At 45.7% G+C, this 20641-nt stretch overlaps 1 protein-coding gene across 2 annotated transcripts in view; it reads left to right on the top strand.

Moving 5' to 3' along the window:
• gabrb3 (gamma-aminobutyric acid type A receptor subunit beta3) overlaps nucleotides 1-20641 on the top strand; it is a 362713-nt gene that overhangs the window by 293714 nt on the left and 48358 nt on the right. Inside the window, exons 6-7 of one of the 2 annotated variants that reach the window (XM_070892455.1) lie at nucleotides 268-405; nucleotides 18615-18767. In XM_070892455.1, the coding sequence (XP_070748556.1) occupies nucleotides 268-405; nucleotides 18615-18767 (291 nt within the window). The remainder of the gene's footprint in view (nucleotides 1-267; nucleotides 406-18614; nucleotides 18768-20641) is intronic. The other variant, XM_070892456.1, reaches the window with a different exon arrangement.

The raw sequence follows: 20641 nt of genomic DNA, 5'->3' as shown, positions 1-20641 counted from the left end.
TTGCCTTTCCGAGATTGAGTGTAATGTACAATGTTGAAGCTGAGCTGAGGGTCTTTTGACTGGTGTTGCACCTGATCTGAAAACGTTTGATGCTTAGACCGATTGTATAAACATGGGAAGCGCTCCATTCCCGAGCTCTCACATCCTTCACCTCGATGAGCCCCCCCCCCAAAAAAAATACAAGGTGTAGTTCGAGGGTGAATCTGCATGGAATATACAAAAAGTGCGACACGCCCGACTAATGCCGGCTTTGCCTTTGGCTTTCAGATGGATACACGACAGACGACATCCAGTTCTACTGGAGAGGCGGGGACGACGCTGTGACTGGAGTGCATAAGATTGAGTTGCCGCAATTTTCTATTGTGGAGTACAGGCTGGTGTCCCGCAACGTTGTGTTTGCCACAGGCAAGTCTGGCTTCATTACAATGTGTTTTCCTGGAAAATTGAGATGGGGAAGGAAACAAAAATATGGGGATAACAATTATTTGTCTGGTTGCCACACATGGGTTGAAATCAGGCAGCCTTCATTAGCGTTGTGGATCATCCCTGCACAATTTTCCTCTGTGCATTCTCTCTGGGTGATCCTTGACACTCAAGCTTATAAGAAGAAAATCTGCCCGATATAGTTAAACACTTCATCGAAGTTCACAGGCATTTCAGTTCCTGGCCTATTCTTCTTAGTTTGTACATTTGAAAACAATATTAGTTCTCAGGATGTGGGCGTCGCTGGCAAGGCCAGCATTTATTGCCCATCTCGAGTTGCCCGTGAGAAGGTGGTGGTGGGCCTTCTAATGACGAATGACTTGGACTAAGTGCATTCACAAGTGTCGGGGGTAACTTTAGTGATCAGCTGTTGGATTATTCAGCACATTTATTTTCAATAGATGTTTACATTTAAATTACGGTGCTTTCATAATTTCAATAACAAATGGCTTTGTAATACCCTTTGTTTCCCATGCCGTCATTTAGTATTTCTGGCCAATATAAAATTTCCCTCAATTTCTTGGCCAGAAGCTTTAAATAATGAATGCAATTTTTCAACAATCACCCGATTTATGCATGGGATTTTAACTGACAGCAGGTTTCCAGCGGGAATCTGTTAGATTCCCGCATGCTTGCAGCAGAATGTAGTCACGGCGATTTTAACCGCCGGTTCCCATGAACATGATGTTGGCTGACTTCTTACCCGGAACAGTTGATGAGAACTCCTGCTCCTCCTGGACCCGCAAAGCAAAATTGAAAAAACTTACCTTAAATGCACCTTCTCGCTTGACTTTGCCCGAAGGCAAAGTCACAACGGCTCCCCACACGGGTCAGAGTTAAAATAGCGGTCAGGGCCCAATGTCATCATTGGAAGCCCGATCTTCATAATGAAAGAAAGGACCCTGTCGGCTTCAGATGGGTACATTTGCTCCCTGCTCAGCAGAACAGGTTAAGATCGGAGACGGCAGGATCCGGGTCGGGTGTTGGCAAGCAAATCACCCGGTCAATTTTAAGTACACACTCGGTTTGCCGGGATAACTGATTGGAAAAATGGGTGGCGACCTTTCCTGCCAAATTTTCACCCACATTGCACCCCATCCAATTTTCAGGACAAGTTTTCTAGGGGCTAAAAATGGACTCATCCCTCATGTACTTATTGAGCTTTATTAGTGTCAGCTGTGGCTCAGTGGGTAGCACATTCACCTCTGAGCCAGAAGAGTTTTGGGTTCAAGTCCCACTCCAGAGACTTGATCACAAAAATCTAGGCTGACACGCCAGTGCAGTGCTGAGGGAGTGCTGCACTGTTGGACGTGCTGTCTTTCGGATGATATGTCTGCTCTCTCAAGTGGAGGTAAAAGGTCCCATGGCAGAGGAATTATCCCTGGTGCCCTGGCCAATATTTATCCCTCAATCAACACAACAATAAAAAAAGCAGACTATCTCGTCATTATCACATTGCTGTTTGTGGGAGCTTGTTTATGCACAAATTGGCTGCCGCGTTTCCCACATTCCAACAGTGACGACACTACAAAAGTACTTCATTGGCTGTAAAGCGCTTTGAGACATCTGGTGGTCGTGAAAGGCGCTATATACATCCAAGTCTTTCTTTCTTTCTTCCCTGTAAATGCATCTGTGCTATTCGCCTCAACTACTCCTTATGGTAGCGAGTTCCACATTCTTACCACTCTTTGAGTAAAGAAGATTCTCCTGAATTCCTTATTTATCGGTGACTATCTTATATTAATGGCACCAAGTTTTGGTCTTCCCCACAAGTGGAAACATCTTCTCTATGTTTACCCTAGCAAACCTTTTCATAATCCTAAAGACTTCTATCAGGTCACACCTCAGCCTTCTCCTTTATAGGGAAAGGAACCCCGGCCTGCTCAGCCTTTGCTGTTACGTATATCCTTTTAGTTCTGGTGTCATCCTTGTGAATCATTTTTGCACCAACCCCAGTACCTCTATATCCTTTTTTATAGACAACAGAGCCATGTTGTACACCTCAGTTACTGGGCAACAAGCTTGGTACCAGCCATGGGATTTTGCCAGGCATCTTTGCTACCTTAATAACTTTTACAAATGCAGAACTATACATTAGGAATAGCAGCAAAATTTATTTATCCCCATATGCATGCAGCTACTTTAAGTCACCACAGCCCTTTAAATTTACTGGTCACTGCTTGTTGTACGGTAGCATAGTGGTTCTGTTACTGGACTAGTTATCCAGAGGCCTGGACTAATGATCTGGAGACATGAGTTCAAATCCCACCATGGCAGCTGGGGAATTTAAATTCAGTTAAATAAATCTGGAATAAAAAGCTAGGATGAGTAATGGTGACTATGAAAATACTGGATTGTCATGAAAACCCATCGGGTTCACTAATGTCCTTTAGGGAAGGAAATCCTTACCCGGTCTGGCCTAAAGGTGGCTCCCGGCCCACAGCAATGTGGTTGTCTCTTAACTGCCCTCTGAAATGGCCTAGCAAGCCACTCAGGCTCACCATCACCTCGAAGGCAATTCGGGATGGGCAATGAATGCTGGTCTTGGCAGCGACACCCAAATCCCATGAATGATTTTCTTTTAATTCACATCATCCTCTGGCAAGCTTCCAAAGACCCAATCCAAGGAGGGGAGGGGAGGGGGGGGGGGGAGGTCAACTCACTCACACAATGTAAATTAGATAGAGTCAGTGTACTGATGTTTGAGCAGATACTAAAAATGCTTATTAATCAGAGGCGCGATTGGAAAAATCTACATCCATAAGACGGTCCAATTCCATGTGCAACTAATTGTTCACCTGATCTGAAAAGCTGCAAAATCTGCCTGCAAGAACCTACCCCTGTCAGTACTGATGAATTAAACAGCTGTTTTGCATAATTTATGAGTTTTGTTTGTTCTTGTCATAATGTAGAATGAGAGGTGATCTCATTGAAACATACAAAATTCTTACAGGGCTTGACAGGGTAGATGCAGGGAGGATGTTTCCTCTGGCTGGGGAGTCTGGAACAGAAGAACATAAGAAATCGGAGCAGGAGTAGGCCATTTGGCCCCTTGAACCTGCTCCGCCAGGGGTCACAGTCTCAGAATAAGGGGTCGGCCATTTAGGACTGAGATGAGGAGAAACTTCTTCACTCGGAGGGTGGTGAATCTTTGGAATTCTCTACCCCAGAGGGCTGAGGAGGCTCAGTTTTTGAGTACCTTCAAGACAGACATAGATAGATTTTAGGATATTAATAGAATCAAGGGATAGTGCAGGAAAGTGCAGTTGAGGTAGAAGATCAGCCATGATCCCATTGAATAAGCAGACTCGATGGGGCCGAATGGTCTACTCCTGCTCCTAATTCTTATGTTGTTATGGTCATCATCATAGGCAGTCCCTCAGAATTGAGGAAGACTTGCTTCCACTCATAGAATGAGTCCTTCGGTGGCTGAACTGTCGCTGCCACAGGTGGGACAGGCAATCGTTGAGGGTAAGGGAGGGTGGGACAGGTTTGCCGCACGTTCTTTCTGCTGCCTGCGCTTGTTTTCTGCATGCCCTCGGCGTTGAGACTCGAGGCGCTCAGCGCCCTCCCAGATGCACTTCCTCCACTCAGGGCGGTCTTTGGCCAGGGACTTCCAGGTGTCGGTGGGGACATTGTACTTTATCAGGGAGGCTTTGAGGATGTCCTTGTAACATTTCCTCTGTCCACCTTTGGCTTGTTTGCCATGAAGGAGTTCAGAGTAGAGCACTTGCTTTGGGAGTCTCGTGTCTGGCATGCAGACTGTGTGACCTGCCCAGCAGAGCTGATCAAGTGTGGTCAATGTTTCAATGCTGGGGATGTTGACTTGGTCGAGGCCACTAATGTTGGTGCGTCTGTCCTCCCAGGGGATTTGTAGGATCTTGCAAAGGCACAACGGACATGATCTTTGCAGCGCGACAGCTGCAGGAAAAATGCAGGGAGCAGCACCAGCCCTTATACATGGCCTTCTTTGACCTTACAAAGCCCTTTGACACTGTCAACCGTGATGGTCTATGGAGCGTTGTCCTCCATTTCGGATGCCACCAAAAGTTCGACAATATCCTCTGCCTGCTCCACGACGACGAGCAGGCCGTGATCCTTACCAATGGATCCAATACAGACCCAATCCATGTCTGGACCGGGCTCAAACAGGGCTGCGTCATTGCCCCAACCCTCTTCTCAATCGCCCCCGCTGCCATGCTCCACCTCCCCGTAGATTAGAGGGGAACTAATCTACGGAACCAGTGGGAAGCTGTTCAACCTTCGCCGTCTCCAGGCCAGGTCCAAGACCACCCCAGGACATAGTCGACGTATTTACTGAGGCGTACGAAAGCATGAGCCTTACGCTAAACATCTGTAAGACAAAGGTCCTCCACTAGCCCGTCCTCACCGCACAGCACTGTCCCCCCCCAGTCATCAAGATCCACGGCGTGGCTCTGGACAACATGGACCATTTCCCATACCTCGGGAGCCTCTTATCAACAAGAGCAGACATTGATGAGGAGATTCAACACCGCCTCCAGTGCGCCAGCGCAGCCTTCAGCCGCCTGAGGAAAAGAGTGTTCGAAGACCAGGCCCTCAAATCTACCATCAAGCTCATGGTCTACAGGGCTGTAGTAATACCCGCTTCCTGTATGGCTCAGAGTCATGGACCATGTACAGCAGACAGCTCACGTCGCTGGAGAAATACCACCAGCGATGTCTCCAAAAGTTGTTATGGTGGCATACTCTTGAATGGCCATTGCTCCTGGGCCTGTGTGGTGTGGTCATCCAGGGTCAGGGATTGGGATAGACACTGTAGTTAGTCTGTCACATAAACCCCCCCCCCCCCCCCAGCACTCCAGATGCACTGTTAGGAATAATGGAGATCAGGCAGAGGGAAGAGGTGGGAAGACACAGCCTCAGCTGGCTTGGCTCTAAATGGCTTGGCTCTGGCTTGGACCTGCCAGAGGGGTCAGGCAGATCCCATTGATTTACATTTCAGTGAAAGTTTCCTCTTTACTATTTCTTGTTATTTTACGTAGTTTAGGTATACGTACTGTTAGTGATTGAATCACAATATCAGAAGGGTGGTCCCGTCATCAGAACCCCCTTTAAAATTTCAGGTAGTGAAAACAAAGGATCAACTCTAATGTTTCCTTGTATTCCCTCGGCTCTTTCTGTTGATCCTTCTCACATTTTTGTTGAATGATATTAATAGGTGAACTGAGTTGTCAGTTATTAACCTACATTTCTGATACCCTTCTCCTCAAAATATACACCCTTGACCCCTTGCAAACTATCCATCTCCAACCTCCATTTTTTTTCCAAAGTCCTTGAACGTGTTGTTGCTTCCGAAATTTGTGGCCATCTTTCCCATAGTTCTATGTTTGAATCCTTTTATGTTTCCGGCCTGGCCACACTACTGAAACAGCCCTCCTCAAAGTCACAAATGACAGTCTTTGTGACTGTGACTGTGATAAACTATCCCTCCTCATCCTTCTCGACCTATCTGCAGCCTGTGACACAGTTGAACACACCAACCTACTCCTCCGCCTCTCCTCCGTCATCCAACTGGGTGGAACTGCGCTCGCCTGGTTCCATTCTTACCGATCTAATCGGAGCCAGAGAATCACCAGCAATGGCTTTTCTTCCTGCCCCTGCATCGCTAAGTCTGGTCAAGGATCTATCCTTGGCTCCCTTCGATTTCTCATCTACATGCTGCCCCTCAGCAATAACATCCAAAACACAACAGGTACACTGATGGCACTCATCTCATTCTCTTCATCACCTCTTTGGATCCCTCTACTGTCTCTGATTTGTCACACTGCTTGTCCAACATCCAATATTAGATAAGCAGAAACTAAATATTGGGAAGACCAAAGTCATTGTCTTTGGTCCCCGCCACAAACTCCATTCGCTGACCACCGTTTCCAACCCTGGCAACTGTCTAAAGCGGAACAAGACTACTCGCAACCTGAATGCTGCGTTCGAATCCGAGATGAGTTCCCAACCACATATCTGCTCCATCACCAATTTTGCTTACATCCACTTCCATAACATCACATGACTCCGACGCTGCCTCAGCTCATCTGCTGCTGAAACACTGATCCATGCCATTGTTACCTGCGGACTTGACTATTCCAATGCTCTTCTGGCCGGCCTCCCATCTTCCACCCTACATAAACTTGTGCTCATCCAAAACTCTGCTGCCCATATCGTAACGCTCCAAATCTCATTCACCCATCACCCTTATGCTTGCTGAGCTCCACTGGCTCCTGGTCTGACAACGCCTCAATTTTAAAATCCTCATTCTCGTTTTCAAATCACTCAATGGCCTCACCCCTCCCTCTATCTATAGCCTCCTCCAGCCCTACAAGCCTTTGCGATATCTGTGCTCCTCAAATTCTGACCTCTTTCCCCGATTTTAATCGCTCGATCATTGGTGGCCGTACTTTCAGGCATACTGGCCCTGAGATCTGGAATTCACTCCCTGAACCGCTCCACCTCACTACCTGTCTCTCTTTTAAGGTGCTCATTAAAACTTAGCTCTTTGATCGAGCTTTTGGTCACCTGCCCTGTTAGCTCCTTCTGTGGCTCGGTGTCAAAAAATTTATATTACTCTTGTTAAGCACCTTGAATCGTTTTACTATGTTAAATGAGCAACATAAATGTAAGTGGTTATTGTTCGTGGTGCTATTTACATCCAATTTTCCGACGTCAGCTCATTATCATAATAATGCACAACTCCGAGTGCAGATTTGGATGTGTGCAGGGAGCACATAACAGTAGAGGTGTATTCAAGGAATGGTAACAATTAAAGAGATGTGCAACAATAGGATGACAAAAATTTTGAAAGCCACTGGAATGGTTCCAAGGCAGTCCAACTCATTACCAAGACTGAAGGGGGAGGGGACGAAAACGGCAGGCAAAAATGAAGGGAAAGAAAACCTAAGACATGAGTGTGCAGTCCACCAATCAACTCCCGGTTTTAATACCACAACAACAAAAACATCTTGCATTTATATAGCGCCTTTAATGTAGTAAAACGGCCCAAGGCGCTTCACGGGAGCGTTACCAAACAAGCTTTGAGACCGAACCACACAAGGTGACCAAAAGCCTGGAGAAAGAGGTAGGTTTTAAGGAGTGTTTTAAAGGAAGAGAAAGGGGTTTAGGAAGGGAATTCCAGAGCTTGGGGCCTCGGCAGCTGAATGGTTGAGCGATTAAAATCAGTGATGCGCAAGAAGCCAGAATTGGAGGACCGCAGAGATCTCGGAGGGCTGGAGGAGGTTCCAGAGATGGGCAGCGACGAGGCCATTGAATAAGAATTTTAAAGTTGAGGCATTGCTGGACTAGGAGCCAATGTAGGTCAGTGAGCACAGGGGTAATGGGTGAACGGGACTTGGTGCGAGTCAGGATATGGGCAACAGAGTTTTGGATGAGCTCACGTTGATGGGAGGATGTAAGCTGGGTGGCTGGCCTGGAGAGCATTGGAATTGTGGAGCTGGTGCTGCACAAAGTGGTTGCAAGAAGGGTCAACCTCAGTGCGACCCCACTGCACCATCAGTATTGCAGCTTTCCTGTTTCAGCCACACTTACTGTAGCTGGATATGCCAGCCCTATGCTGCATGGTAGCCACAGGTGTCTTTATAGCAGGTGGCACAGTTCTGCATCTGGCTCTGATGACATTGTCCCTGTAAAGACAATTTCCCATGGCCAGTGCCAAGTAGGTATTCCAGGGCCTGCAGGTATGGTTGAAGGCATCCTGGCCGTGTAGCCAATCAGGGTATTGATCACTGTGGCATGCCTTGTTTTATGCAGTACCATTAGCTTACGATTACCATTAGGAGGCATGGCAAACAGCTTGAATTATTGGGTTGGGTTTTGTTGATCATTTTTTCTGTAAGTGCTTTAGATTCTTCTGATTGGCTGCTGTTCATATCACTCATACCATGCTCTTCCCCTCTTTGTTTTTGCCTCCAAAGTGAAGCTACAAATCTTTGGGGGAGAAATTCAGGTGCACCCCATTTGGGGCGCTAACTGTTGAAAGCTGGAAAAATTTGTGCCATGCTACATTCAGTGTTAGCGCTCCAGGAAGGAGGTGGAGCGCTAAATCAAGCACTCCGCTTCCTTCCTAGAGCGCTAAAGGACGCAGGCGGGGCAGTAGTTATGCATTGTCCTGCGCAGCGCTGCTGCGTTCCGAGGCTCCTTCCCACCATTAAAGGGAAAGGCCATCACTGCGGGCACTGCATGTCCCCAATGGTGGTCGTGATCCTGCCTGATCAATCCCACGCACTCCAGCAGAGTGCCGGGCTGATCGATTGCGGCCTAAAAGAAATGGGAAAATTAAAATAACACATTGCAACTATTTTTATACTCATCATCATAGTCAGTCCCTCAGAATCGAGGAAGACTTGCTTCCACTCTTAACATGAGTTCTTAGGTGGCTGAGCCACAGTCTCTGTCACAGGTGGGACAGATAGTCGTTGAGGGAAGGGGTGGGTGGGACTGGTTTGCCGCATGCTCTTTCCGCTGCCTGCGCTTGATTTCTGCATGCTCTCGGCGATGAGACTCGAGGCGCTCAGCGCCCTCCCAGATGCACTTCCTCCACTTAGGGTGGTCTTTGGCCAGGGACTCCCAGGTGTCAGTGGGGATGTCGCACTTTATCAGGGAGGCTTTGAGGGTGTCTTTGTAACATTTCCTCTGCCCACCTGTGGCTCATTTGCCATGAAGGAGTTCCGAGTAGAGCGCTTGCTTTGGGAGTCTCGTGTCTGGCATGCGAACAATGTGGCCTGCCCAGCAGAGCTGATCAAGTGTGGTTAGTGCTTCAATGCTGGGGATGTTGGCCTGGTCGAGGACGCTAACGTTGGTGCATCTGTCCTCCCAGGGGATTTGTAGGATCTTGCGGAGACATCGTTGGTGGTATTTCTCCAGCGACTGTACATGGTCCATGTCTCTGAGCCATACAGGAGGGCGGGTATTACCACACCATCATCCCCTGTAAATTGCGCCCCCGAAACGCCTGGCCTCCTGAACAACGCCTCCTGCAGCTGTTGCTGTTTACGCCAAGTGATGCTGTAGGGGGCGGTACCGAAGTTCTGTGGGCGTGACCGGGGCGATGCGCACGACAATGATGTCATGATCTCCGTGCGCAGGAGGGCACGGTGTTACTGCCGCCGCAAATCCCTCAGCCAAGTCAGCGGGAGTCATTCATCTCACCGCACCTGGTCGATAAGTTGTTAGCATCCGTTATCGCACCCCCACCATCCCCCAGAGGCGCTAAGGAGGCCGATTTCTAGGCCTTTGTATTTTAAGTCAAATGACCATTTCAAGGGCGTACTGACACTGGCTATTTTTATTTCATGACCCCTTTCTGTGCTGTGATGAAAAAAACTGGAAGCTTCTGAGGAAACTGATAAAAGAACCTCAAAACAATGTAAACCATGAGCTTGCAGACTTCACCTGAAGTAAAACAATGTTTGTTTGGTATAAATTCTCTAAATTTTTGACAACAAGATGAATATATTCACAAGAGTTCTACCCACCTGCTGCTCCACCTTGAAAAAAGATAGGAAATCTTTTTGGGGGCTTCAAGGTCAAATATATATTTTATATAAAAGCATGGAAGCAGAATATAACATGAACATTTTATGAGGTACATTTTGACAGGCAAAACAATGGCCCCGAAATTCTGATCAAACCCAAGGCAGAATCAGTGTCAACAATTGTTTATTTTGTTCAGCTCACCAGATATTACTTATTAGTGGACCGGAATGGTCCACCAAGGAGCAATATTTCCCATTTAAAGTGAATACCGCAAATCTACCGAAGCTCGAAGACAAGTGCTCTACCTTGTAAAGCTCACAATCAGGTGCTAGTAAACTTAAAATAACCCTGACAGATTCTGGCAGATTTCATGGAATTCAATGTTTCTGGCATTTAATTAGTTTGATTGGCTTGTTCATCTTGCTATTTTGAAGGGTTTTGAACAGCTTTGCTTCGATGGATTTAAGATCATTGTGCTAGTTGGCAGAGAGCAGAGGCATTCTGTTCATCAGTGCCATTAGGCTGGATGTTTATTCTGAGTGGACCATTTTGAAGTTCTTGGGCCTTTGCCCTACTGTAGCTCATTCTTCAGCCTCTTTTTACAATCTACAAGCTTTTAAACCTCAAACTTGACGTGACCTAACCATCGCTTCCTGATTTATTTTGCCTTTTCTCTCACTTTATTCAACTGCAGTGCTGGACCTTGGGCCTATTGATAGGTTTCTCAATAATGAAAGCAGAATGCATAATCCACTGACTAAATCAATACAACACCAACATTAGTCACGGGAAAATTTATCTGCACAAAATAAAATTACATTATTCTTTCCCGGGTGTGTCACGGTGCACGGCCACATAACGTAGAAAATGAAAATTGAATAAAATATGGTGATTGCTGTACCCTTCCTTAATATCCTCGTCTTCTCCAACTGTTTCTTCGGAGGGAGATGTCCAAGAAGCACAATGATAAATGGAAACCAAGGCTTAACAGATGTTTTCAGACACGTTTTCCTCAGAGTGAAATTCGTAGTTGAGTTTAAAAAAAGAAAGACAGACAGACTTGCATTTATATAGTGCCTTTCACAACCACCGGGTGTCTCAAAGCGCTTTACAGCCAATGAAATACTTTTTGGAGCGTAGTCACTTTTGTAATGCGGGAAATGGAGCTGAGAGGTGGCAGTCGAGGGGGAGGTGGGCTTTGGTGGGAAGGGCCCGTTCATGTTCTGGTCACACCACACCTCCGAGACGATGAGTGAATGAGATGCATTGATGATATCCATGGAGGGTGCAGGGAGATGGGAGCATGGATTCATGGAGCTACCTTTAAGGGGGAGCAAGAAATTAAAAATTGAAAGCACAATAAATAAAAAGAAATTGTGCTGCTCACCGGCACTGAAATGATACTAACCTTATGTATTATTTACCACCATTAACGCGCAGCAGGTGGGAAATGGCAGTAAATCAACCCAAATGTCCTCTCAATGCCAGCATCACAATAAGCATGTCACGTGTTAGGAAGCTGTATTAAACAAACAGGAAGAAAAACTAAAAGTCCATGGGGGATGATTTTGAGGCTTCGTGCCCAAGGGAAACAGGGCAACAGCACCCCAAACCAACCTATCATCTTGAAGCCAGCCAGGCTGCCTGATATTGTGGCGGCTTGGATCCAATGGGCTTCAACTGGGGGGGGCTCATTTTCCACTCACTAGCCCTGTGCTAACGAGGCCCGGCTCAAGCAGCGCCTGGGATGAACAAGTACTCCCATGAGCAGAACTTTGCTATTCGATAGGGATTGTGGGTGGGCGCGGAATAAAAGAGGCTGTAGTGGATCGGACACCCATTACACACGCCACCCGATTTTCTTATCCTTTGAAGCTGAAAGTTCTGCCCCGACTACCCTAACCAAGATGACTAGAAGGCGCCCTCTTATGGCTTTTAGGAGACATGTCAGAGTAGCATAGCTCGGCTCGCTTTGTGATTTTCCTTCCTCCATGCGGCGAAGGGCCTCAGGCAACGCTAGCTGAGGTCGACAACTCACCGCGTTACGTTGAGAACTAACCATGGATACAAACCTACCCGATAGCTCTTTGCCATGCAGTGCATTAGTACATCATCATAGGCAGTCCCTCGAAATCCAGGAAGACTTGCTTCCACTCTAAAAGTGAGTTCTCAGGTGACTGAACAGTCCAATGCGGGAATTACAGTCTCTGTCACAGGTGGGACAGACAGTGTTTGAAGGAAAGGGTGGGTGGGGAGTCTGGTTTGCCGCACGCTCCTTCCGCTGCCCGCGCTTGTTTTCTGCATGCTCTCGGCGACATGACTCGAGGTGCTCAGCGCCCTCCCGGATGCTCTTCTTCCACTTAGAGCGGTCTTTGGCCAAGGACTCCCAGGTGTACACCAACACACTGGAACTGCAACTTGCCGGTCATACATTGCGTCTCTATTCAAGTAGAAATGGATCTCTAATAGCCTCGGCTGTCAGTGCTGTGGAATCTGCCGATTTGTGTTGCAGAGAGCGTTCTACAGCGGTCGAATGCAACAGACAGACAACTGCACACGGGTTTGCCTGCAAATAAACAGCGCTAGTATCTGGCGGCTAGACTTCTACAAGGACTACGCAAGCCCTATACAAACAAGCAATCGTAAAAAAAAAATGGGGAGCAGACCCAACACTCGCATTGTTGCCCTTAGAGATGCCAGGAAAGGCCTGATTTATCTTACAGCTCTACAGTTAAAGTCAGGACTGTCATTGGCAACAACACTACAGTGTTTAAAAAGCCCTCACTTTAGTGTTTCAGGAGCAGTTTGTTCACTGTCTAGGATGCAACTTCTCACCATAGCAACCATAGGAACCATAGCAACACTCTCCCACCCGCAGAAATCACAGCAGAAATCTAGAGTGTCTCACCCGTATTTGGTTGTTTTAAAAAAAAAATGAAAATAAATGCCATCTGATCTATAGTTTAATTAATTGTTTCCTTCTTTCCCAATCTGCCGTGTTATGTTTGAGTGGCTGATGGACAAGTAGCTCAGAACTGATTTTTAAAGAACTGACTTGAAAGGCCTTTCACAATTCACTCTGCAGGCCCAGATTAGACGCATCCAACACTGTCTACTCCTGAGGGTTTAATTCCCTCGATGACCTATTTTTAGCTCACTGGTTTGCATTAACTTCCTGCCTCAAGTATTTTAACGCGTCTTGAACCCATTTAAAATAAATGGGCTGACTCCATGGAATATCATGGGCAGGAAGCTTAACACCAAATGCACTCTAACTGCGGAGCAGAGTGAATTAAACCCACAGGAGTCTGCGGACTCAATCTGTCACCATGTTGGACATCTCACACCACCACACTTGGCCTCAGCCGTCTTGCACAACATAAACACCGTTTCAATTAATTTGAGGAAAAAACAATCAATTTTATATCGCAACATAGATTGATGTTGTAATTGTGTTACCAGCAGCTACTTATTTTAAGATGGTTTATTGATTATAATTTTAAAAAATCTCTGTGCCGGGATCCAGTGTCCATTGATTGGAGTTCGCCTATGCCTGCATCAAACACAGTGGAAAAATAAATGCAGAACAATTCACTTCAAACTCTTTGAGCCGATGGGCAACTTGATTATAAAGCTTTTTCTTTAAAGGCCGTGGTTTTCCGTTTTGGTGCTTGCCAATGCAACGATTTTACACCAATACACTTAGACGGGTGTGCAATCACCGGCTGGCAAGCGCAGATCTGGAAAACAAGATACTTGCCCACAAGCCATTAACTATAGAGGACCTGTAGAGTCAGCTGCGGCTCAGTGGGTAGCACTCTCGCCTCTGAGTCAGATAGTTGTGGGTTCAAGTCCCGCTCCAGAGACTTCAGCACAAAAATCTAGGCTGATTCTCCAGGGTATTGCTGAGGGAGTGCCGCACTGTCGGAGATGCTGTCTTTCGGATGACATGTTAAACCGAGGCCCCGTCTGCTCTCTCAGGTGGACGCTATGACACTATTTCGAAGAAGAGCAGCAGAGTTATCCCTGGTGTCCTGGCCAATATTTATCCCTCAATCAACATAACAAAACAAACAGATTATGTGGTCATTGTAACATTGCTGTTTGTGGAAACTTGCTGTGCGCTAATTGGCTGCCGCATTTTGTACATTACAACAGTGACTAGACTTTTTTTTAAACTCCTTCATTGGCTGTAAAACACTTTGAGATGTCCAGTGGTCATGAAAGGTGCTATATAAATGCATGTCTTTTTCTTTGTTTCTTAGCCAAAACATTAAAATCTTTATTAACTTCTAATAATATTTCTATTAAAATTTGCAGTAATGCGCGCAGTGGGTTAAAATTCTCCTATCCCACGTTAATTACTGCTCACCCATCTATGTCTCCTAATGCATTGCAAAAACCTCTTCCACAGTTGCAAAGCCTCCGTGGTCTTACGTCTGCAACCTTGTCTAGCCCTGTGCCCAGGTTTTCATACTTTGCACTTCCGACTCTGACCTCTTGGCTGACCCACCTCTCTCAGCTTCCCAACTTCAAACGACTCCTCAATCCAATTGGACTTTAGGTCACATCCCCGTTTCTGCTCCTTGCTCTTGGTTGTTATCAGGGATGGGAACAGGAGGAGGCCATTCAGCACCTCCAGCTTGCTCCGCCATTCAATTAGATCGTGGCTGATCTGTACCTTAACTCTATCCACCCGGATACATTTCTTAACCCTTAATACCCTTGCCGAACAAAAATCTATCTCAGTTTTGATATTATCAATTGACTTCATCTCAACAGCTTTTTGGGGAGAGTTCCAAATTGCCACTGTCCTTCCTGTGAAGAAGTGCTTCCTGACATCACCCCTGGTTCTAATATTAAGATTATGATCCCTTGTTCGATAGATATGTGAAGAGAAAAAGATTAGTGAAGACCAACTTAGGTCCCTTGCAGGAAGAATCAGGTGAATTTATAATGGGGAACAAAGAAATGCCAGAACAATTGAACAAATACTTTGGATCTGTCTTCACGAAGGAAGACATAAATAACCTTCTGGAAATACAAGGGGTTCGAGGGTCTAGCGAAAAGGAGGAACTGAAGGAAATCCTTATTAGTCAGGAAATTGTGTTAGGGAAATTGATGGGATTGAGGGCCGATAAATCCCCAGGGCCTGATAGTCTGCATCCCAGAGTACTTAAGGAAGTGGCCCTAGAAATAGTGGATGCATTGGTGATCATTTTCCAACAGTCTATCGACTCTGGATCGGTCCCTGTGGACTGGAGGGTAGCTAATGTAACACCACTTTTTAAAAAAGGAGGGTGAGAGAAAACAGGGAATTATAGACTGGTTAGCCTGACATCGGTGGTGGGGAAAATGTTGGAATCAATTATTAAAGATGAAATAGCAGCGCATTTGGAAAGTAGTGACAGGATCAGTCTAAGTCAGCATGGATTCATGCTTGACAAATCTTCTAGAATTTTTTTGAGGATGTAACTAGTAGAGTGGACAAGGGAGAACCAGTGGATGTGGTGTAACTGGACTTTCAAAAGGCTTTTGACAAGGTCCCACACAAGAGATTAGTGTGCAAAATCAAAGCGCATGGTATTGGGGATAATGTACTGACGTGGATGGAGAACTGGTTGGCAGACAAGAAGCAGAGAGTCGGAATAAACAGGTCCTTTTCAGAATGGCAGGCAGTGACCAGTGGGGTGCCGCAGGGTTCAGTGCTGGGACCCCAGCTATTTACAATATACATCAATGATTTAGATGAAGGAATTGAATGTAATATCTCCAAGTTTGCAGATGACACTAAGCTGGTGGTGGTGTGAGCTGTGAGGAGGATGCTAAGAGGCTGCAGGGTGACTTGAATAGGTTAGATGAGTGGGCAAATGCATGGCAGATGCAGTATCATGTTGATAAATGTGAGGTTATCCACTTTGGTGGCAAAAACAGGAAGATAGAATATTATCTTAATGGTGACAGATTAGGAAAAGGGGAGGTGCAATGAGACCTGGGTGTCATGGTACATCAGTCATTGAAGGTTGGCATGCAGGTACAGCAGGCAGTGAAGAAGGCCTGAGGATTTGAGTATAGGAGCAGGGAGGTCTTACTGCAGTTGTACAGAGCCTTGGTGAGGCCACAACTGAAATACTGTGTTCAGTTTTGGTCTCCTAATCTGAGGAAAGACGTTCTTGCTATTGCGGGAGTACAGCGAAGGTTCACCAGACTGATTCCCGGGATGGCAGAACTGACACATGAGGAGAGACTGGATCAACTGGGCTTGTATCCACTGGAGTTCAGAAGAATGAGAGGGGATCTCATAGAAACATATAAAATTCCGACGGGATTGGACAGGTTAGAGGCAGGAAGAATGTTCCCATTGCTGGGGAGTTCCAGATCCAGGGGTCATAATCTAAGAATAAAGGGTAAGTCATTTAGGACCGAGAGGAGGAGAAACTTCTTCACTCAGAGGGTGGTTAACCTGTGGAATTCCCTATCGCAGAGAGTTGTTGAGGCCAGTTCATTAGATATATTCAAAAGGGAGTTAGATATTGCCCTCACGGCCAAAGGGATCAAGGGGTATGGAGAGAAAGCAGGAATGGGGTACTGAAGTTGCATGATCAGCCATGGTCTTATTGAATGGTGGTGCAGGCTCGAAGGGCCAAATGGCGCTACTCCTGCACATATTTTCTATGTTTCTATGTTCTGGACTCCCCAACCAGAGGAAATAGTTTCTTTCTCTCTACCTATCAAATCCTTTAATCATCTTAAACACCTCAAGTAGCTAATCCCTTAATCTTCTATCCTCAAGCGAATACTAGCCTAGTCTATGCAACCTGTCTTCATAATTGAAAATTTTAACCCGTGTAGCTGTTCCTCTTCCCCACCCAGCCCCCACCATCCCACTAAATTGTAATGCATTGTGTCATTGTGCACTATGTAAGTGCAAGGTGGTTGTTAGTTCCTTGATTATTATTGCTAAGTTTGTAAATAAAGTTAGAAAATGTTTTCTTCAGTTTGATGGGTTCATCTGTCTTTTCCCAGTTCCCACCACGTTGTAGAATTGTAGGCAAAGTCAGCGATAAATCAGAGGGGAAAAACGTGTGGACAGATATATGAACTTGCACTTTCCCACTGACTCGCAATGTTAAACGGGTATTGTTAAGAATGGAAAAAGAGAGGCAAATGTTGTACAAATTTGAACAGGGAGAAGAGCCCAAAAAAATAGTGTATCATAGAATCCTCGAAGTTTACGGCACAGAAGGTGGCCATTCGGCCCATCATGTCCGAGCTTGCTGAATAAAGAGCTATCCAGCCTAATCCCACTTTCCAGCTCTTGGTCCGTAGCCCTGTAGGTTACGGCACTTCAAGTGCCCATCCAAGTACTTTTTAAATGCAATGAGGGTTTCTGCCTCTACCACTCTTTCAGGCAGTGAGTTCCAGACCCGCACCACCCTCTGGGTGAAAAAATTCTCCTCAACTCCCCTCTAATCCTTCCACCAATTACTTCAAATCTGTGCCCCCCTAGTTATTGACCTCTTTGCTAAGGGAAATACATCCTTCCTATCTAACTAGGCCCCTCATAATTTTAAACACCTCAATTAAATCTCCCCTCAGCCTCTTCTGTTCCAAAGGGAAAAAAACAGCCTATTCAATCATTCGTCATAGCTAAAATTCTCCTAGCAACATCCTCGTAAATCTCCTCTGTATCCTCTTCACACAGTACTCTAGCTCTGGACTAACTAGTGTTTTATACAGTTGAAGCATTACCTCCCTGCTCTTATATTCTATGCCTTGGCTAATAAAGGGAAGTATCCTGTATGCCTTTTTAACTACCTGTCCTGCTACCTTTGGGGATCTGTGGACAACACTCCAAGATCCCTTTGTTCCTTTACACTTCTCAGTATCCTACCATTTATTGTGTATTCCCTTGCCTTATTAGCCCTCCCCAAATGCATTGCCTCACACTTCTCGGTTTTGAATTCCATTTGCCATTTTTCTGCCCACTTGACCAGTTCATTGATATCCTCCTGTAATCTACAGCTATCTTCCTGACGACCAACCACACTGCCGATTTTTGTAACATCTGCAAACTTCTTAATCATGCCCCCTACATTCAAGTCTAAATCAGTGATAGACACCACAAAAAGCAATGGACCTCGTACTGAGCCCTGCCGAACCCCACTGGAAACAGTTTTCCAGTCACAAAAACACCCGTCGACCATTACTCTGGGCTTTTACGTTTCTGACTAGTCTGTCATGTGGGACCTTGTCAAAAGAGTTGCTGGAATCCATGTAGATAACATCAAACACTCTACCCTCATCTACCCCCCCCCTTGTTATCTCCTCAGAATATTAAATCAAGTTAGTCAGGCACAACCTTAACAAAATCATGAAGGTCCATCTATCCCTGCAAGTTTCTAATAAGGAATTACAGTTATATTGAGAAATCAAATGCACATTATGTAAAAAAAAAACAAGGATCCGATTATTATTTACATATCATAGGATAGCCTCATACATGTTCCCTGGAGCTGTGCCTCTTGAGACTACCTCGGCAAGTGCAGGCTGTCTGTGGGCTTATTTCTTGTATTAAATGGCGATTTCCTCATTTGTTTTCCCAGGTGCGTACCCAAGGCTGTCACTGAGCTTCAAGTTAAAGAGAAATATCGGCTACTTCATTCTTCAAACGTACATGCCGTCCATACTGATTACAATTCTTTCCTGGGTGTCATTTTGGATCAATTATGATGCTTCGGCTGCAAGAGTTGCTCTGGGTAAGGGCTATCTGGAAAAAAATACAAATATATATATATTTTTTATTTTTATTTTTAATAAATACCGCAGGCAGACACAATGAAATATATTTGATGACACTTTAGCACGTGGTTTACAACAGAGGAGGCTGTGAATGGGCCTATCGCGTTCCTGTTAAGCTGATAACATTTAAATGTGAAATGATCGCTGTGCAGACCATTTAAAGCTGCACCACCCTTCTCCTGCGTATTATATAGATAAATTGCGATATATTAGTCTTGCAACTATTATTAAGGGGTAGTTCTGTCAAATTTCAATTGTTGCGGAGGTTTTCAAAGATGAAAAATATCGAAATGTTGACAGTGGGCAGAAGGAGTCTCGAGGAAGGCTCTAAAGAATATAGATAATCTGAATCCAAATCAATAACCACAAACTGTAGCCAGGGGGCTCGAACTCAGAAAACCAGATTAGATAGACATCTGAACTAAATTTCTGAAGCTGTGCGGAACAATGGTTTGAGGAACGTGAATGGGCAATTTACAAATATTATCTCACACCGAGGGTGATGATTCGTGGAACAGGCAGCATAGGGCGATGGCATAAGCAGATGATGTCAGCAACTTCAAGAGGGAACTGCATAGGTTTTTCTTTTATTCAAAGGGGAATGTTTGTTGAAATATGGCACGAACTAGATGGCTCATAATGCTCTTTTCCATTCCTCGTCCATTTGTGTTATAGTAGACTGAATGTGTTGCATTTCAAACTGTGCTGAAACCCAGCTTTTCCCTCCACCTGCCCCCGTAACCCCTCCGCCCCAATGTGGAGCCAGGAGGAGCACTGCTGCACCTCCCAGCTCCACATACACAGAAATATATATTTTTAAATGTACCTTTTTGGTGGCGACCCTGAGCAGTCCCTCTAAGGACCACTGATTAAGGCCGCATGTAGACTTGATTTTCCTGAACGCAGCCGGCCCAGCTCCGGGCAGCCCAATTTTGTGAAGAGGGCCTCCAACAGGCATTATGCCTCCTATTTCCACATGCACAGGGCCTAAAGCCTGTTTCAGGTGTGGGCCCTGGACGCAATTTCGGCTCAGAACATGCACCGGATGCACAAACTTCCTGCCATATTGGAAGCTTTAACCCCCGTTCTACGTCAGGGAAAATGGGTGCAGTATCATTACATTTTTAGGTCTTGAGCACATAATCTAGGCTACCACTCCAGTCAATGCTGAGGGCGTGCAGCACTGTCAGAGGTGCCGTCTTTTGGATGAGGTGTTAAACCGAGCCATGTCTGCCCTCTCAAGTGGTCATAAAAGATCCCATGGTGCTATTTCGAAGGATAGCAGAGGAGTTATACCGGCCAACATTTATCCCTCAACCAACATCAACACCCTAAGGTTGTGAAAGGGATTTTTTTTTTGTATTTTCCTTAAGCATATTAACTATCTTTCTGCACGCTAAACCACGGAGCCAAACCGAAGCTTGCACTCACAGCTTTGACGAACCCCTTGAGTTATTATTACTACCTCCAGGCACCTGCAGATATCACTTGATAACGGGCATTAAACATAGAAACATAGAAAATAGGTGCAGGAGTAGGCCATTCGGCCCTTCGAGCCTGCACCACCATTCAATAAGATCATGACTGATCATTCAACCTCAGTACCCCTTTCCTGCCTCCTCTCCATACCCCTTGAACCCTTAAGCCGTAAGGACCATATCTAACTCCCTCTTGAATATATCCAATGAACTGGCATCAACAACTCTCTGCAGTAGGGAATTCCACAGGTTAACAACTCTCTGAGTGAAGAAGTTTCTCCTCATCTCAGTCCTAAATGGCTTACCCCCTTATCCTTAGACTATGTCCCCTGGTTCTGGACTTCCCCAACATC

This window comes from Pristiophorus japonicus, chromosome 10 (assembly GCF_044704955.1).
Source record: "Pristiophorus japonicus isolate sPriJap1 chromosome 10, sPriJap1.hap1, whole genome shotgun sequence".
Classification (NCBI taxonomy): Eukaryota; Metazoa; Chordata; class Chondrichthyes; family Pristiophoridae; genus Pristiophorus; species Pristiophorus japonicus.
This window is presented reverse-complemented; position numbering and strand designations above follow the sequence as displayed.